Genomic DNA, 17,893 nt, shown 5'->3' with positions numbered 1-17,893 from the left:
ACGATATGAAACTAATGAGAACGGCATATTGAAATACCAGAAAAATACAAATACAACAAAATCTACATATTGAAATACAATTAATATTGAAAGCTAATGAGATACCTGAGCAGTGTGTGATTTTACTAGTGCGGCAGTGTCCGTTTCAGTCTTCGTGACGAATATTATCATGTCAAAGTACCGGTACTCAATATATTTTTTTAACAGCTGTCCAGGTTTTTCTAACCAAAGTTAGAAATCACTTCCAATTTTTTTTTATCATATGACCTAAAATTAAGGAAGTTAGGAAGTTTCAAAATTTTCAAACGGCCTCCATTTTGAAGCAGTGTGACGGATCGGATGCGATATTTGTAATATATGAATGAACTGACCAAATTTGGTTTTAACACATTCGCTTTTAGGGAAGTTACTGTATCCAATATATACAAAATAAATGGGTTCTACTATTATGAAAATACATGGATATCGTGAGATCTCCGCAATAGGTATATTAAAAATCCCACAGAAGTTTATTAAAACCAGAAATTATAAGGAGGTCGCCTGCAAGAGAATGTGATAAAATGGGAGTCGTGATAGGAGCTAGGTTGAGAACCACTGTCTTAGCCTAAAGAACATAAGAATATTACGTTTTTTATATTAAAAAATCTTATTTTCATGTCTTTAGAAATACTCTTTTGCTGTTTTGTTTATTTTTTTAAAGTTTACTTTTAAAAAATTGTGAAATATGCCAAGAAGTGGGTGTAACGCAATGTAATTGTGTTTAGTCTTTCAACTTGAGAAGTTGTGTTGTTTTTTCTTTAAATATAGTGAAGAAATAAAAAATTGAGAAACAAAACTAATGTAGTAGATCGTCTGTGTCGCAAATGCCATGTGGATAACTGTACGCAATTCGTTTCCCACATAAAAACACACATAAAAACCTGCAATTTCACCGTAAGTTGTGTATTCTGTAGTGAGCAATAGTCAGGTACACGACGGATAAGTTAACAACTCTTTAAGAGACAAAATACACCTGAACCATGAAAGTTAGTATCGCATTTTGCCTTATCTTTGTGGTAGCAGTGCCATTTTGCGCACAAGCTATTAATCAGGACGCCAAGGCATCTGTTGTGCAGGTTGGTGTCCAACATGGACAAAGCGCGGACGAAATGACAAGAATGGAGAGGTCTTACGGGTACGGGTATGGATATAAACCTCATTATTATCAACCTCATTATGGATACAAGCCTCACTACTACCAACCTCATTATTATCAGCCCCATTATGGATACAAACCGCATTATGGATACAAGCAACATTATGGTTATGGTTATAAGCCTCATTATTCTTACTACCGATCAGCTGATGAGGAGACAGAATTCGGAGGACGCGCAGAAGAGCCTGAGGAAATGATGGAACCAGGGAAGAAATAGGAGCAGTGGAGATTAAAAGACATACTGAGGGAACAACAGAAAACTTTTTTTTATATATATATAAATAATCAATAGAAGCAGATATTTTCCTCTTTCTGGAACAGTAAAAACATTGGAAATCAAGAATAGAGCTTCAGCAGTAACATCACAGGTATGTTTATATCAAATAATACTAACTATAGTCCGTGTCAATCCGAATTGGCGTCTGGCATCAATCTATAAGCTCACAACGCCCTGTTACTAAACCTTCAGGGAGGAATCAAATCATTCATAATTGTCCACAAATAGGAACAAAATCAGTTATGAATGATTAGTTTCCTCCCTCAAGGTTTAGTAACAGGACAATGCGAGCTTATTGGCTGATGCCACACTCCCATTCAGATAACGCTGACTATATTGACTTAAAAGGCCCCATCACGCGAAATTAAAATACCGCTAATTTTACAGTAATTTTACCGTGATATCTTCAAATAGATAAAACATAATCGAAAAGTGGAACAAGAACTCGCTAGACAATATTATTTTACATGAGATACCGTTATCACGACTCACTCGTTTTCCAGCCATTTAGAAAATCGGAATTTGTTTTCGCGTTTATAAATGGCTTCAAACGGAAAGCTACTAAGTGACTCGTGATAACGGTACCTGATGCAAGATAATATATGTCTAGAGCTCTCTTGTTCCACATTTCGATTGTCTTTTATCTATTTGAAGTTATCATATATTTGCTGTAAAAATTAGCAGTATTTTAATTTAGCAGTGATTAGGCATCCTAAGTTTCTTTATTGAAATGACGTTAATTATGTATAATACCCTAGTTCAAGACATTTCTAGTTTCTTTCAAAGAAGTTGCGATCTTTTTAGTGGCGTTGTTAAAATTCTACATGTACTATTCTTTCTCATTTTCTTACAATGATCTTCTTTAGAAAAAATATATTGTAATGTTTTACTAAGCTATATTTCTATTTCGCTGTTAGATTCAAATTTTGCAACTTCAAATTTCACTCATTTACATACTATGTATATCACCGAAATTTTTGTACAAATTCGCAAAAGAAAAAAACAACCTCTATAACAATGCAATATTTTGGCGTAATTTTCGTTGTAGGCCATCGTTTCACTGTAAAATTAAATTATTAAAATTGTATGTACAGCGCACTCTTTATAATCCAGTTGTTCGTTACTCGGCCTTATCTAGTAATCTGGTGTTTTGAAGGTGGCGAACTTCAAGCGAAATTTTTAGAACAAATGTTTAAAAAATGCCATTTAAGACTAAGAATCTGAAAACAATTGAAATTTCTTTTTTTTTTATTCCAATCGACTAAAGCAGTAATTTTCCTTTTTATTTTTCTTTCTTTTTTAGCACGTATCATAACTGAACTTATTTTCTCATTTTTTTATTCTTGGTAAAAAAATGAAATTTAATCTTTGAAAAAATGAAATGAAATCTTTGAGTTTTACGTCCCACGGTTATGCCGATTAGGCTAAAGGAGACGGTGATAATGAGAGATGAGTGAAATGGTGGAATGAAGAAAGTGGAAGGAAACGGGAGAAACCCGAGAAAACCCATGCACACGGTGTTCGTCCACCACAAAGTTCACTTGACGGGAGCAGGGTTTGAACCCGGGACCCCAAGCACCAGAGGTAACCGCTCTACCACTGAGCCAGCGCGCCCCTCTTTCTTGGTATTTTTGTAAAGTATTCTTGGTGCACTTCTGCTCTCAGCTGTTCTCAGCACGTAAATAAAGTTTATTATTAGACCCTATAAATTATTATTATTCTGCGTTAACACCATTGTAGAACTTAAGGTTATTTTGCTTCTAAAATATTACCTCTTAATTAAGAAAGCAAGTGTTTTCTAATCAGCTCCTCTTACGGAACGAAGCCAGTGGCTACGCCAGATTTAATTTTGGGGGAAGGCAAAAAGAGGAACAGAGATCTTTTTTGGGAGTACTACTTGATCTGCATTACAGTACATGTCTCGGGTACAGTAGGCGTAACTACGTAGGGTGTGCTCTCGCCCCCCTTGTCCTCTTTCTGGCATCACTGATTGAAGAATGTTCAGCACTATGGAGCTGCAATTAACTTGTTATCAATGCACAAAGATCCTGAATCACATTACGTACCATTGTTACGATTGTTACGGATTCGTCTACAGATCAGGACTGAGCTACTATTTCTAATCCTGTCTGTCATAATCACTGTGCCGCAGCGGGTGTGCTCTACCTCTAGTGTGTGTAATCTCTGGTGCGATCCCTAACGAAGTAGGGTTTTGGTGGACAACATCGTATCCGGGGGTTTTCTCGGGGTTCTCCCTTTTCTCCCATATTCTCATTCCACCGATTCACTTGCCTTAATCATTCGTCTCCCTTAGCCTAAAGGACATATGCGTGTGACGTTAAGGGGGTAGACTACTAATTATTTTTCAAAAGCTAACCATTTTTCTTTTACCAGTTTTTCGTAAAGAAAAGAAATAATGAAATGTAACTTACCTCAATAATAGATAATGTTATTCTACACCCGAAAATACGAATCGAAAGAATTTTCAGTGTTGCCATCCATAGAAATTACAGTGTGACCAGAATTTGAATTACCCAAAAACCTAGGTTATGGCAACGACTAGAAAAAGAGACTCATCGGCAATTGATGACTTATCATGCTGTCTATGTTCCTTGTTAATTACTTTTTAAAATAATATATGTATTTTAATTCTAATATTTATTAAAAAATATTTATTTTGTACTCTTTATTACAAAATAAATACTAATATTACTTAAAAATCTGTTAACAAGGAACACAGACAGCACGATAAGTCATCAATTACCGTTGACTTCATTTTTCTAGCCGCTGCAATAACCTAGATTTTTTGGGTAATTCAAATTCTGGTCACATTGTAATTTCTATGGATGGCAACACTGAAAATTCTTCCGATTCATATTTTCGGGTGTACAATAACATTATCTATTATTTGTAGTAAGTTACATTTCATTATCTCTTTTCATTTACGAAAAACTGGCAAAAGTTTAGCTAATCTAGTCGCAAATGTACAGTCAACGACAAAGGTTCTATCCGTTTGATAATTAGGAATAACAGTAGTATGGCTGGAAAGTACAGAAAATTACATTCTTTTTTAATTTACTGAAAACCGTTCTGAAATGGTCCTTCCATTCTGAAGTTATTTACGAAATTAAGTTAATCAAACAGAAAGAACTTTTGTACCTGACTGTACAATTAAATTCAGATGAAGTTATTTACGAAATTAAGTTAATCAAACAGAAAGAACTTTTGTACCTGACTGTACAATTAAATTCAGATCCTATTTAGGGGTTAGTTTGGGGCCGCGGTGGCTCAGTGGTAGAGCGTTCACCTCTAGTGTTTGGGGTCCCAGGTTCGATCCCAGACTCCGCCAAGTGAGCTTTGTGGTGGACAAACACCGTGTGCGTGGGTTTTCTCGGGGTTCTCCCGTTTCCTCCCACTTTCTTCATTCTACCATTACATTCATTACTCATCATCACCGTCTCCTTTAGCCTAACCGGCATAACCGTGGGACGTAAAACTCAAAAATTTCATTTCATTTCATTTAGAGGTTAGTTAAATATAAAATCCTACTCAAATGGTAAACATCTTTGTTTAAAACTTTGATCTCAAATCTTGTTGCTCAGAAATGTTTAACATTTGTATCTGATTTTTTTTTTTTTTTTTTTTTTTATCTTTTACAGGTATATTGTGCCATTGGTTACTCTCTGACTGTATATTAATCTTCTGTGATTTTGACGTTGGATTTTCAATGTTTCTGATTGGACGTGAATTGACCAATATTTAGAAGAATATTACCTCAATATTTGTATATTTTATTACCAATACAAAATTCAGCTATGTTAACCTCAGTAATGTCAATGCAGATGCAAACAATAAAATTCATAGGAAAATGTCATTTCAGTTAATTTTGTTCGTTTCACCTGATGTTTCTTGACTTTAAAAAAACAATAAAAATAAATATTTATTTTTATTTATTAATATTTTGCTTATTACATAATAACAATTTTCCAAACATATATACACTATAAGAAAAAGGTTTCCTGATCTGAAGGTCACAATTTAAAAATGAGATGAAAGATAACTCTAAGTTATTGATATTTTCTGTATGAAAAGTAATCAGTGGCGTACGCAGACCAGGAGCGTCATTTTAGACTTCGCTTGAAGGGGGGCAAGACCACCACCTACATAAGATATTCACGTTTAGTACTAGTATATTAGAAGACAATCAATTAAGGTATATGTATTCCTCAAACTCTTGGGGGAGAAGGCAATTGCCCCCTCCTGTCTCCCCTAAATGACGCCCCTGACGCAGACTTACGTCAAGAGGGAAGGGTTCAAGTATTCAATTTTATATCCTCTCAGGACGAATGTGATTTTTGTGTGTATAGATACACGGAGTGTCCCCAAAAACACTCCGTGATTTTAATTGGTTATAAAATGGAAAAAAAAAAATGGAATTTTGAATTTTTTTTTTCTTGCCAAACGATATATCAATACACAAAGTTTCATTTGGTATATGCTCATTACAGACACTGGATGTAGTGGTGTTTTTATCCAAAGAAATACACTGTAATTTTTTTGTGAAAAAGTACCATTCTTGATTACCAGATATTCTAGCTGTAAAAATTTCGGTTTTTTTTTTTTATTTTTAAAAAAAGGACTGTTGAGTTTGCTTGCCTTCCTGGGGGCCCCACGGACAGACAGAGTAAATGTAATAGAAACGAGTTTTTGATAAAAATAAATTTCTTAAGTATGTTCCACGATCAATTTCATTAAATATTCGACAATTGTTATAATATTCGACAATGATACTCCCTCTCAGGGGCGGATCCAGGATATGATCAAGGGATGGGCTGAACCATATTTTGCCGTTTTATCCAGTGTAAAGCAGGATTGAAGCCCATTTTATCCAGTGTATATCTGAGCGTCAAGGGAGAGGGGCTATAGCCCCTATAGCACCCTCCTTGGATCCTTCACTGCTCCCTCTTATAAAACGTAGCGTGTGTTTTATTTGAGACATCAATCTTATTCATATTGCTCGGTGTTGAAATTAGTTAGAGGTAAGGAAATCAATTAAACTGTATCTTGAAACAAGTAGAAGTGTCACATGTACATTACGTGAAAGAGATTAGTATATTTGAAGTGGAATTTTTTGAAACCGGAAGTGCTAGTAGAGGCATTTGCGTGGTGATAGAACATGTTCTTGGGACAACTAATTGATTGGAGAAACGGGTTCTCATATTACCTATTACTGTTTTTACTCTATGGCGAACAATATTAAAACCGGAAGTAGTTGATTTCTACCACTTTCGCTTCAATAGAGAGTTAAGACAGAAGAAGGTAAATTGATTCTTAGAACGTAAATTGATTGTTTAAAAATCCTTGTTGCTATCTTTTATCGTTTGTACTCTATGTAGGCCTAAATCAATATTTAAACCGGAAGTTGTATTGGATTACTGTCACTTCCGGTTTTAGTAGAAACTTAAAGATGAGGATAAAATATATTCTTTGGATGCTTAATCGATTTCAATAAACCCCATCTCTATATAGTATCAGTTTCGCTCTATACTGATCAATGTTAAAAACGGAAATGGTTTATTTCTATCACTTCCGGTGATAGATCATCTCTATCAACAACGTCAATCATTATCTTTTGAACCTCTACATGCCAAAATTGATGTTGATCCATCAAGTGGTTCTTGCGATTTTCTTTTAATGTCCCGGACGGACAGGTCAGTGACGGACAGGATAAATATGTAAAGAAGTTTTAAGGCCTGTGACAAACATCTTGGCATTTTAGCTAAACGAATAAAACACAAGCTCTGGCGTGACGTTGCCAAGTGGTAAAGGGGTGTGGCTATGGGTAAGCAGACAAACTACAGCGCGATCAGGTGACAGGGGATAGACGTGGATGTGTACAAAATAAATGTGGCAATTCCGCTGGCCTCTCATTTGCTAGCAGCATTTGAATAGTATGTAGCCTAGGTATGGACCTATATTAAGTGCCTAAAAACATGCAAAATAATAATAATAATAAAAAAGAAACAGCAATGATTATTCCAACACTTTATTTTTTTTAGGAAACAATACTGTTAGTTGTTATTAGGCTTCAGCTACTGCCAAGGGCGCAGATTTTTCTGTAAATTTGGGGGGGGGGGCATTCAGATGCAGAAGGCATATATGTGAGGATTTTAAGACAAATTGCATTCAAATTATGTCAAATGTTGTATATTCATAAATGCAATGCGGGGGCCCACATGAGCTTTGGGGGGCCCGGGCCCCCTTCGCTTCCCCAGGATCGGTGCTCTTGGCTACTGCCACTTCCAGGTCTACTGCTTCTGGTGTTCTTATTTAAACGTATATTTCTATTGTTTGTTGCTCTCTTGAAAAGTCTATCTTCAGCAGTTATAAAGTGAGCTTAGATTCCTTGTTGCCAGGAGCTCCTTCGTGGCTAAGCGGTTAGCGTTCACGCCTTTGGCGTGGGGGAACCGGAGTCGATTCTCGGCGGGAGATTATGTGCTTCGGATTCCACGTTAATCAGTAGGTCCCTGTCTCATATACCCTCGCTGCTGAACGGGACGTTAAAATCAACTCAACTCCTTGTTGCTGGGCACATTGCTACCTGCCTGAGGTTTTGTCTTGTTTTCTAAAGCTCTGTACCATAATGTGGAAACTAAGTTCTAATAATACAATAATCGTTACAGAGTTTAACAATAAATATGAAAGTCCCAACAGAGCCACGTCAGAACGTGGAACATTTTCCTCCAAAATCGGAATGTTCCCAAAAAATCGAAACAGGTGGCAAACCTGGGCTGCAACAAACCTTATGTTGTAACAACGCGATAACTAAATGGCAATCCAAACCCACCATTTCAAACAATTGACAGACGCTTCTCAACTCCACGTGGAGTCTTATTTGCCAGAGTTCCAAACGCTGACCTTTAAGTCAAGAGAGAGGCGGAGGGAGAAAGGGATGCTGTTGTAAAAATCAGCATGGGAACTTGAAAGAAATTTATCGAACTGCACTTCTGTTGAGTAAACGCACTATATGAATAATGAGGTAACGAGACAATCTTCCTGTATAACTTTACTATACAACGTGTGTTTACTTTTTAGGTTTCTCAATCATCTTAATTACTTGGGTTTGAAAAATGAAATGAAATCTTTTAGTTTAACGTCCCACGATTATGTCCTTTATGCTAAGGGAGACGGTGATTAAAGCAAGTGAACGATGATGGAAATATTGGTGAAATGGTAATGTGGAAGGTAGAGACCTGCACGGGCCGGGCTCGGCCCGAGGTCCGGAGCCCGGCCCGGCCCGCAGGTCGGGCTTGGGCGAGCCGACACTGATTTCTCTTCAGATCGGACCGGGCTGGACCGATTAATTCCAATTCTTTAATAATTATTGACTTTCGTTAAACGATAATTGGAATAAAGTCAAACGTTGAAGACTCGGCGGGAGCTCATGTGGTTCGGATTCCACGTTAATCAGTAGGTCCACGTCTCATATAGCCTCGCTGCTGAAAGGGACGCTAAACTAAAATCAACTCAACTCAACTCAAACGTTGAAGAAGTGTCCCCGTAAAAATGTTGCAAAGAATACAATAGCTATTTACACTTTGTGTTGCTTAGCGGCTCCACTTTCACTATAGAGGATTGCAGGCATTGCGCGGTAAATTGAGCTCTGACCTTGACCTTCACTGATCCCAAAATATGACAAGAAGGGCTGGGAAAGTTTGGTCTGTCGCTAAACAATATTGCCATCTTCACTTTATGCTAAAAATCAATTAAGTTAGATTTTTGTTAAAGGAAATGGAGTTTCTGTTCTCTCGATGACAGGCAAAGTTCTAGGAGGCAATGGTACCATTCGGGAGGCAAGCGTCAGGTTGTGAACCAGAGTTTTGAAAATGTTTCTGTGGGTTAGGTCAAGTTTAATACTAAATTTTGAGAAAGATTGGGGTTCGAGCTAAATTTTTAAAAAAATTATCGGGCCGGGGTCGGGCCAAAAACTTTTAAAATTTATCGGGATCGGGACGGGCTTGGGCCAAGAATTAAAAAAAAAACTTATTGGGCCGGGCCGGGCTCGGGCCGAAAAACCCAAAAACATTTCGGGCCCGGGTTGGGCCGAGCCTAGATACATTCGGGCTGGATTGGGCTCGACCCGTGCAGGTGTCTAGTGGAAGGAAACGGGAGTACCTCGAGAAAACCCACGGACACGATATTGTCCACCACAGACTTACTTAGCCGGGAATCGAACCAAGGACCCCACATACGAGAGCAAAGCGCTCTACCACTGGGCCAACATGATACATGTTTGGGGTTGAAATTGTCCGAGAAGAAAAAAAAAAGGAAAAGGGAGGAAATTGATTTCCGACATGAAGGCTTCGTTATACACACAGGCCCGTATCCAGGGGGGTCTAGGTGGCCCGGACCCCCTAAATTTTTACTGTCCCCTCTAAAATTTTCACAGTAGGCTTGCAAATGAACTATAATATGGTGATGAACTACACTATTTTTTGGATCGGGCCCCCTCTAACTTTCTCCGACCCCCCTACATTTTCGGGCTGGCTACGGGCACATAACAGAATAAGAAAACGCGTGACAATTAAACTTTGATGCAGTACTGTGAATTTGGTCTTTTGAGGTTTCCCAAACATCATCACTACTTGTGCTTGAAATCCTTCAAAAATGAAAATGAAAATGAAATGAAATCTTTGAGTTTTACGTCGCACAGTTATGCCGGTTAGGCTAAAGGAGACGGTGATTATGAGAAATGAATGAAATGGTGGAATGAAGAAAGTGGGAGGAAACGGGAGAACCCCGAGGAAACCCACGCACACGGTGTTTGTTCACCACAAAGTTCACTTGGCGGGGGCACCCTTTAAAAATGAACGAGGTAATTTAATAATAATAATAATAATAATAATAATAATAATAATAATAATAATAATAATAATAATAATAATAATAATAATAATAATAATAAAAATGTAGGCCTATTCAAGAATTAAAATTTATCCAATTCTTATAAAACCCAAACTGTCACCTGTTTGAGTCTCAAGACTTTCAACTTGTCTGGAGTTGAAATTCGTCAGAGCGAAGTTGATGAATTCGCCTATCTTGAAAAGTAAATAAATAAATAAATATGTATACACTACAAATTGACGTATTTTCATTAAGTATAGCGTGTACTTCGATCAAATCTTCTCTATGGAGTCTTTTCATTGAAATTGACACCAGTCATAGGCAAAGAGAATTCACGTGTCTGTTGGAGTTGAAATCCTTCAAGAGTTAAGGAGTAAATTCAACCGGAGTAAATTCAACCTCGATTAAAAACAGAGTATGATCCAGTAAAATTTTTTCACAATATAGTCTATCTCGGATTTTTATGAAACATTGTAATTTAGATAAGACTTGGAACTTACCCCTAATGTTTACGGTTCTGATTAGTCAGTAAGAGACGAAAGGGTAAATTTATCTTACCTTCATACTAATAATCGTTATCCAAGGTACGATTTTCATCATATGGCATGTAGGTTTCTTTTCTGACTATGACGTATTGCATGAAATATCCAGGAAAGTAATCAGTGCACGTAGCGGAGCGGCTAGTAATAACTATTTAGGATTGAGCGTTACTCACAGACTGATACATTTTTAAATATAATAATAATAATAATAATAATAATAATAATAATAATAATAATAATAATAATAATAATAATAATAATAATAATAATAATAATAATAATAATAATATGCAAGTTTTCAACACATGCGTGACTTGCTCTTTGTTTTTAACGGATTTCAACCTTAAACAATTTAGCCCTATGTTCTAAGATTAGAGGAAGGCTAATTTTTAGGATAATTTTTAGAAAAGTTTTGTAGAACACTCAGAAATCCCGTTTCAGTCAAATGGTAGAAGCATACTTACGCTCGCTTGAATTAATTAAATTACCAGTCAGAACTTTTGTTTCAATTAAACAATTAGTTTGAAGATTGTATGCAAGACATTTTTCTCAGTCAGAAACAGGGGCACACTCACGGGGCACGGTCCGCCACCCAAAACAACTTCCTAACTCAACATACATTTGTATATTTTTTCAATAAAACTATACTTGTTTAACAGGAAAATAATTTATGTAGCATGAGCCTTTTTGATTTTACACTTTATCTATACCTTTTCTCTTATAAAAACAATATAGTTCTTTCATTTTTTTTTTCTGAAAATATAGGTGGAAGTATTTTACAATTACTTATTGCCTTTTCGGTGTTAAGAATAATACCCGTTCAATATTACACAGACGTAATGCTTGTAGTTTGCCCCTCCCCCCCTCTTAAACCTTAGACCGCTCACTAACAACCAAGGACACCCATCAGGGGGGGGGCAAAGTGGGGCACTCTACCCCGTAGAGGAAATCTTACTTCGAAACTTCCAAAACCCAATAGAATTTTTAGAATAGTTACCGCAAAATTTGAAACTATAATTGAAATGTCGCTTACACTTGCCCCCACCCCTTCTCTGGAAACCACAACAAGGGCGCCCTTGCTAACAACACTTTCTGGGTGTGCGCCTGGTCAGAAGTCACGTGAACTGTGGATACAAAAGTCTGCAACCACTTTTAGAATTGTATTAACAATAAGAACCAACATTTAGAACCAAAAATAATCAGATCCTTGTGTTCACTAAGTTGTTTCGTGTTTTATTACTTTATGTAGCATTTTTAGATCTACGAAAATTGGACAAAAAATATTACCTTGTTTGAATTAATTAAAGAACTACTACTACTCCTGCTACTACTACTACTACTACTACTACTACTACTACTACTAATAATAATAATAATAATAATAATAATAATAATAATAATAATAATAATAATAATAATAACATCATATTTTTTAAAGAAGGTAAGTTAAATGAAGAATTACCAGAATGATCTTTTAATATGAATTTTATTAATATATCTGCTTTAACACAAATGGGGTAAACAATATTTTATTTCGCTGTTATTAGAAAAGTTATCTCTTCAGGAAACAGTATTCTAAATAGGCTTCAGTGTACTCCCGTTAGAAAAATGATGTGAGTCCAATGTTGAAAGTATAGAAGACAGCAGTCAAAAGGTAGCATCTTTATCTGTTAAGAAAGAAGAACAAATAAATTAAATATGTTACAAATATACTGTATATGTGCAAACAAATTTAAAATTGGGCACATTTTTAACAATGAGATATTTTTGAATCTTTATATAAATGGTTAGGAAATCAGATTAGATCTCGATTCAATCCCAGATGTAAGATTTAGGCCTGTTTGTTTGTTTGTTTGTTTGTTTTAACATCAATCTACAGCACTATGTTATATCAAACATGATACCTCAGTTTAATATAGGATCTGAGTCACAAGTATTTTTACTGGGAATTAAACCAAACTCTTACGTACGGCGGCTCAGTGGTAGAGCGTTTGCCTCTGATGTGTCGGATCCCTAGTTCGATCTCCGATAAGTAAGTTTGTAATGGACAACATTATGTCAGTGACTTTTCTCGGGGGGTACTCCCATTTCCTCCTACATTTTGGTTCCACCAATTCTTCGATCATCAATTATTTGCTTTAATCCCTTAGCTTAAAGGGCATAATCGTGGGTTGTAAAACTTAAAGATTTTATATGCATTTTCGAATTGGTTTCATTTAACTTTTTTTTTTTTAAGTTTCTCTACCAGTCACCTCAAACTCTATACTTTATTTCGTTCACCTCCGGTGCTTGGGGTCCCTGGTTCGATCCCAGCTCGCGCCGTGTGGACTTTGTGGTGGACAAACACCGTGCTCGTGGGTTTTCTCGGGGTTCTCCCGTTTCCTCCCACTTTCTTCATTCCACCATTTCACTCATTTCTCATTATCACCGTCTCCTTTAGCCTAACCGGCATAACCGTGGGACGTTAAACTAAAGATTTCATTTCATTTCTATACTTTATTTAAGAGTCTTCATCCCGGCGAAATTAAAATACCGCTAATTTTACAGTAATTATGTGATATCTTCAAATAGATAAAAGATAATCGAAATGTGGAACAAGAGCGCCCTAGACAATAATATTTTAGATGAGAAACCATTATCACCACTCACTTATCTGTTTTCGATTTCGAGCCATTTTGAAAATCGGCATTTATTTTCGCGTTTCTAAACAGCTGAAAACGGAAAGCCACTAGGTGACTTGTGATAACGGTACCTCACGCAAAATAATATTGTCTAGGGCGCTCTTGTTCCATATTTCAATTATCTTTTATCTATTTGAAGATATCAAATAATTACTCTAAAATTAGCGGTATTTTAATTTCGCCGGGATGAATACTCTTAAGCATCTATTCCAGGATTATTTATTCGCAACGGTAGTTTTAAGTCGCCAATTTGCCTGCACAATTTAATAAGCCTAGAGCGCAAGTAGTGATCGATTTAGTGTGACTGATCGATTAGCATGATGTACCTATTCAGATGTTTGCCGTATTATTCGGATTAAATGTGTATATAATATAATGCAAATTAAAAAAAAACTTCACGTAACAGCCCTTTTTGTGGGCCCTAGGCACTCCAACACCATCTGTTAGCGACCAACTGAATTATGTCCAACCTGGCGGCTAACACGTGGTCAACGCCGCCATTGCCTCTAACAGGCATATCAGGAGCTTTCTAGACCTAGTGACTGTCACAATCTTTTATTTACGTGGTTCCTCAGTTTGCCTCACGACTTTGGGTTGACACCGGCAATTGGAAGCATCAACCGGAAATCGAACCCAGAACCGCACAGACATTAGTCCAACGCGGTGTCCTTATAATGCAAATTCACTTTGACAAAAACAAGAGAACTTTAACCGTTTCGAGACAGACGTGATATTTAACCATATAAGCGAACAGCTAATGGTATCGGTTAAGCCGTCCCTAAAGGGTTAAATACATTTGAAGAACAAAACAGCAAAATAATACCATTGAAATTCTGCTACATTTAAAACGTTGCAAATAGCCTATTATTTCCTAATTAAAGCAATGGGCTAAAAACAGAAGAGGTGGAATACCCTTAAGTTGTTCTCTAAATTAAAAATCGAAAAATAGCTGACAGTCAATGGAGGAAGTTTAAAGTTCTTGGCTTACTTTAACACATCTATTCAGGCCAGTAGCCAGTCCAAAAATGTAGGGGGGCGATATAATTTAAGGAGGACGATCAAACCATATTATAATTCATTTGCAAGTCTACCGTGAATTTTTTTAGGGAAGAAGTAAAAATTTAGGGGATTCCGCCCCCCGTCGATACGGGCTCGTATCTATTCCAACCCTTTTCTAATTTAAATATTGCAAAAAATTTTAAAAAAATATATATAGGGCCTACCGCTAATATTTTGCAACACAAATTTTCAGTAATACTAATTATTACAGTGTAACTAAAAATTTTAAGCTTTTACCAAGCAAGAACGCCCCATAGATTTCATAGACTCCATAAATTTTTCGTAGCCGGACCCTGCAAACTTTTTTGAGCCTTTTTTCCTGTTCCCCGTATAGTCCTAAAACCCTACTACCAACCCCGCCATTTATGAAAATAGTCAAGTAATAATTCAAAACCTCTATTATCAAAAGTCTAAACTGTATTTTTATCTGCAAAAGGCGTTTAAGAAGTTACCAAATCTACATTTAAAAAAAAAAAATCTAATTCTATTTAATTTAATATTTAGAAAAGTTATTATTTTGTCGATGTCGAAAATTTCAAACTTGAGAAAATCTAAATTGAATTAACAAAACTTATATATATATATATATATATATATATATATATATATATATATATATATATATATACAGTGGCGGATCCAGGATATGATTAAGGGAGGGGCTAAACCATAATTTGCCGTTTTATCCAGTGTAAAACAGAATTGAAGCCCATTTTATCCAGTGTAAACCTGAGTGTCAAGGGGGGGGGCTATAGCCCCGTAGCTTCCCCCTTGGATCCGCCCTTGTATATATATATATATAAAAGATAATTTTAGCGGGCCATCCAAAGGTCGCGGGTCAAGCCGATACTTGTAGGAATTATCCATTCCTTTATAGGCGGCCTTGTACCAATACATTCCTAATTGAAACGTAAATAATCAAATTTAATGACATTACAACTAATATAGTAAATAAACAAATGTGTGTAAAATTTTTTAAACGGTAACTTTATTGTTCATTTTATACTTATCAACCAGTGACGGATTCAACCCGGAGCCCAAGGTTGCCTAGGTCCAAAAGTTTTTTGAGTGTATAAGTAATGCAAGCTATTATTTATATATTTTTGAAAATTTATAGCAAACTCATGATGTACTTATCATAGACTAGATTTTGGCTGCCCTCCAGTTTTTATTTTCTAGATCCGCCACTGTTATCAATTCTGGTGTATAATAAGTTCCGGGGCAAACCATTAAGAGTAAAGATACAAATAAATAAAAATAAAAATAAAAATAAATAAATAAATAAAATTTAAAAAATTGAAAGAAAGTTAAACTGTTAGAAATAGGTTATTTTCAATCCAAAATGGCGGACCTTTTTTTTTCAATTGTACCAGCCATTTTGGTTCCATACTGATAAAAGACTATGTTAAATAAAAAAAGCAACGTTTCCAGTTTTTCCACCTATTTACAACAGCTTGACTCTTTTTTTTTTCATTTTCTCACATTTTTACTCATAGCAAAGTTTTCCTATGTTCCCGATCATTTGGTACACCCTATATAAAAATTATATTACACAGGGTATTACAAAAATTTGTCACAATTTTTTTGGGGAATAGATTCCTTACATCAAAAAAGTAAAAAACAAAAGTTCATATGGACCTGTGGTTCGGAAGTGCATATTTTCGTTGTTGTAAGGTGCGGAAAACATGTAAAAATGAACTTTAAAGGCCCATAGTTCAACTACTATAGAACCGAACGTAGTCGGGTCAAGACATTAGTGACGAACTAGCATGTGAACTATCCAAATATCAATCTTTCAGAACTTCCGGTACTTGCACAATCATTTTTAGAGAGGCTGTTTGGGAGTACTTGGTAACTCTCCACGTACCTCTCTAAAAATTGGGATTCAAGTACTGGAGCATTCTTAAACATGAATATTTGGATAGTTCACATAGCAGTTCCTCAGTGATGTCTTGGCCCGACTACAATCGGTCCCATAGTAGTGGAGCTATGGACTTTTAAAGTTCACTTATTTCACGTTTTCGGCGCCCTGTAACTTCGAAACTATCCACTTTTGAGTATAGGTCCATATGAACTTTTTTTCTTATTTTGTTGTGAGGAATCTATTCTCAAAATATTATAAAACAGTTTTGTAACACCCTGTGTATATATAAACAAAATAAACTCTAAGCCAGCTTGTATCTGGGATTCAACAGCTATTTTAAACCGCTTCATACCTTAAGAATAACCCTGTTTTCTCTGTATAATCAATGACCTAACTGTTCTAACACAAATCTGAAACATTATATTAAGTTACTTAATTAAGTACTTACCTGTGATGTCATCAGCGCAGAACAATTTCTTATTATATTCATGTTTTGTACATTTTTTCACTGGTTTATGTTATGTTAATATGGATGAGTTAAAAAATTATATCTTCTGTTGGCCCCCCTCAGTAACTAAATAAAGTTCTCAACTGTTTCTATTTCTTCCCTGGTTCCATCATTTCCTCAGGCTCTTCTGCGCGTCCTCCGAATTCTGTCTCCTCATCAGCTGATCGGTAGTAAGAATAATGAGGCTTATAACCATAACCATAATGTTGCTTGTATCCATAATGCGGTTTGTATCCATAATGAGGCTGATAATAATGAGGTTGGTAGTAGTGAGGCTTGTATCCATAATGAGGTTGATAATAATGAGGTTTATATCCATACCCGTACCCGTAAGACCTCTCCATTCTTGCCATTTCATCCGCGCTTTGTCCATGTTGGACACCAACCTCCACAACAGACTCCCTGGCATCCTTATTAATAGCTTGTGCGGTAAATGGCACTGCTATCGCAAAGAGAAGACAAAATGCGATACTAAATTTCATGGTTGAACCGTGTATTTTATCTTTGCTTTCTTTAAAGAATAATATTGTCGATGTGTTTCTCGTATACCTGACTAATACTCGCCACAGAATACACAGCTTAAGGTGAAGAGTAGGGTTTTATAGAAATCTGAGACACGAAATTCTGTTTAAATATCAATATAGTAATTACGACATAATAGCCAGTATACTATGTTTATGTCCAAATTCATGTTTCTTTTAAGCAATCTTGACATACCAGGTTCAAAAAGGAAGACTCAACAGAATGAGATTGCATTACGCTTAATTTTCACAATCTTTCACAATATTTCCAAGAACTTTCCATGAACTTAGAGTAATAAGTAATACTGCCGTGCGCTGTAAAAGAAACCAGAAGATTTTTTA

General features: G+C 36.0%; 2 protein-coding genes across 2 annotated transcripts; one reads left to right on the top strand and one right to left on the bottom strand.

The window, feature by feature from the left end:
• The first annotated feature begins 978 nt into the window (after positions 1-978).
• Positions 979-5,324, top strand: LOC145693924 (uncharacterized). Its single transcript, XM_081770081.1, has 2 exons — positions 979-1,563; positions 5,132-5,324. The coding sequence occupies exon 1, from the start codon at positions 1,020-1,022 to the stop codon at positions 1,410-1,412; it is 393 nt and encodes a 130-aa protein (XP_081626207.1). The 5' UTR covers positions 979-1,019; the 3' UTR covers positions 1,413-1,563; positions 5,132-5,324.
• Positions 5,325-12,422: 7,098 nt separating this feature from the next.
• LOC145693923 (uncharacterized) lies at positions 12,423-17,549 on the bottom strand. The gene is made up of 2 exons (XM_081770080.1): positions 16,971-17,549; positions 12,423-12,585 (listed from the first exon to the last, which is right to left on the bottom strand). The coding sequence occupies exon 1, from the start codon at positions 17,510-17,512 to the stop codon at positions 17,120-17,122; it is 393 nt and encodes a 130-aa protein (XP_081626206.1). The 5' UTR covers positions 17,513-17,549; the 3' UTR covers positions 12,423-12,585; positions 16,971-17,119.
• Positions 17,550-17,893: the final 344 nt, after the last annotated feature.

This window comes from Thermobia domestica, chromosome 9 (genome assembly GCF_964235325.1).
Source record: "Thermobia domestica chromosome 9, izTheDome1.hap1.1, whole genome shotgun sequence".
NCBI classification, from domain to species: domain Eukaryota; kingdom Metazoa; phylum Arthropoda; class Insecta; order Zygentoma; family Lepismatidae; genus Thermobia; species Thermobia domestica.
This window is presented reverse-complemented; position numbering and strand designations above follow the sequence as displayed.

Coding starts and splice junctions, on each gene's coding strand:
- LOC145693924 (XM_081770081.1), top strand. CDS start 1,020: ATGAAAGTTAGTATCGCATTTTGCCTTATCTTTGTGGTAGCAGTGCCA.
- LOC145693923 (XM_081770080.1), bottom strand. CDS start 17,512: ATGAAATTTAGTATCGCATTTTGTCTTCTCTTTGCGATAGCAGTGCCA.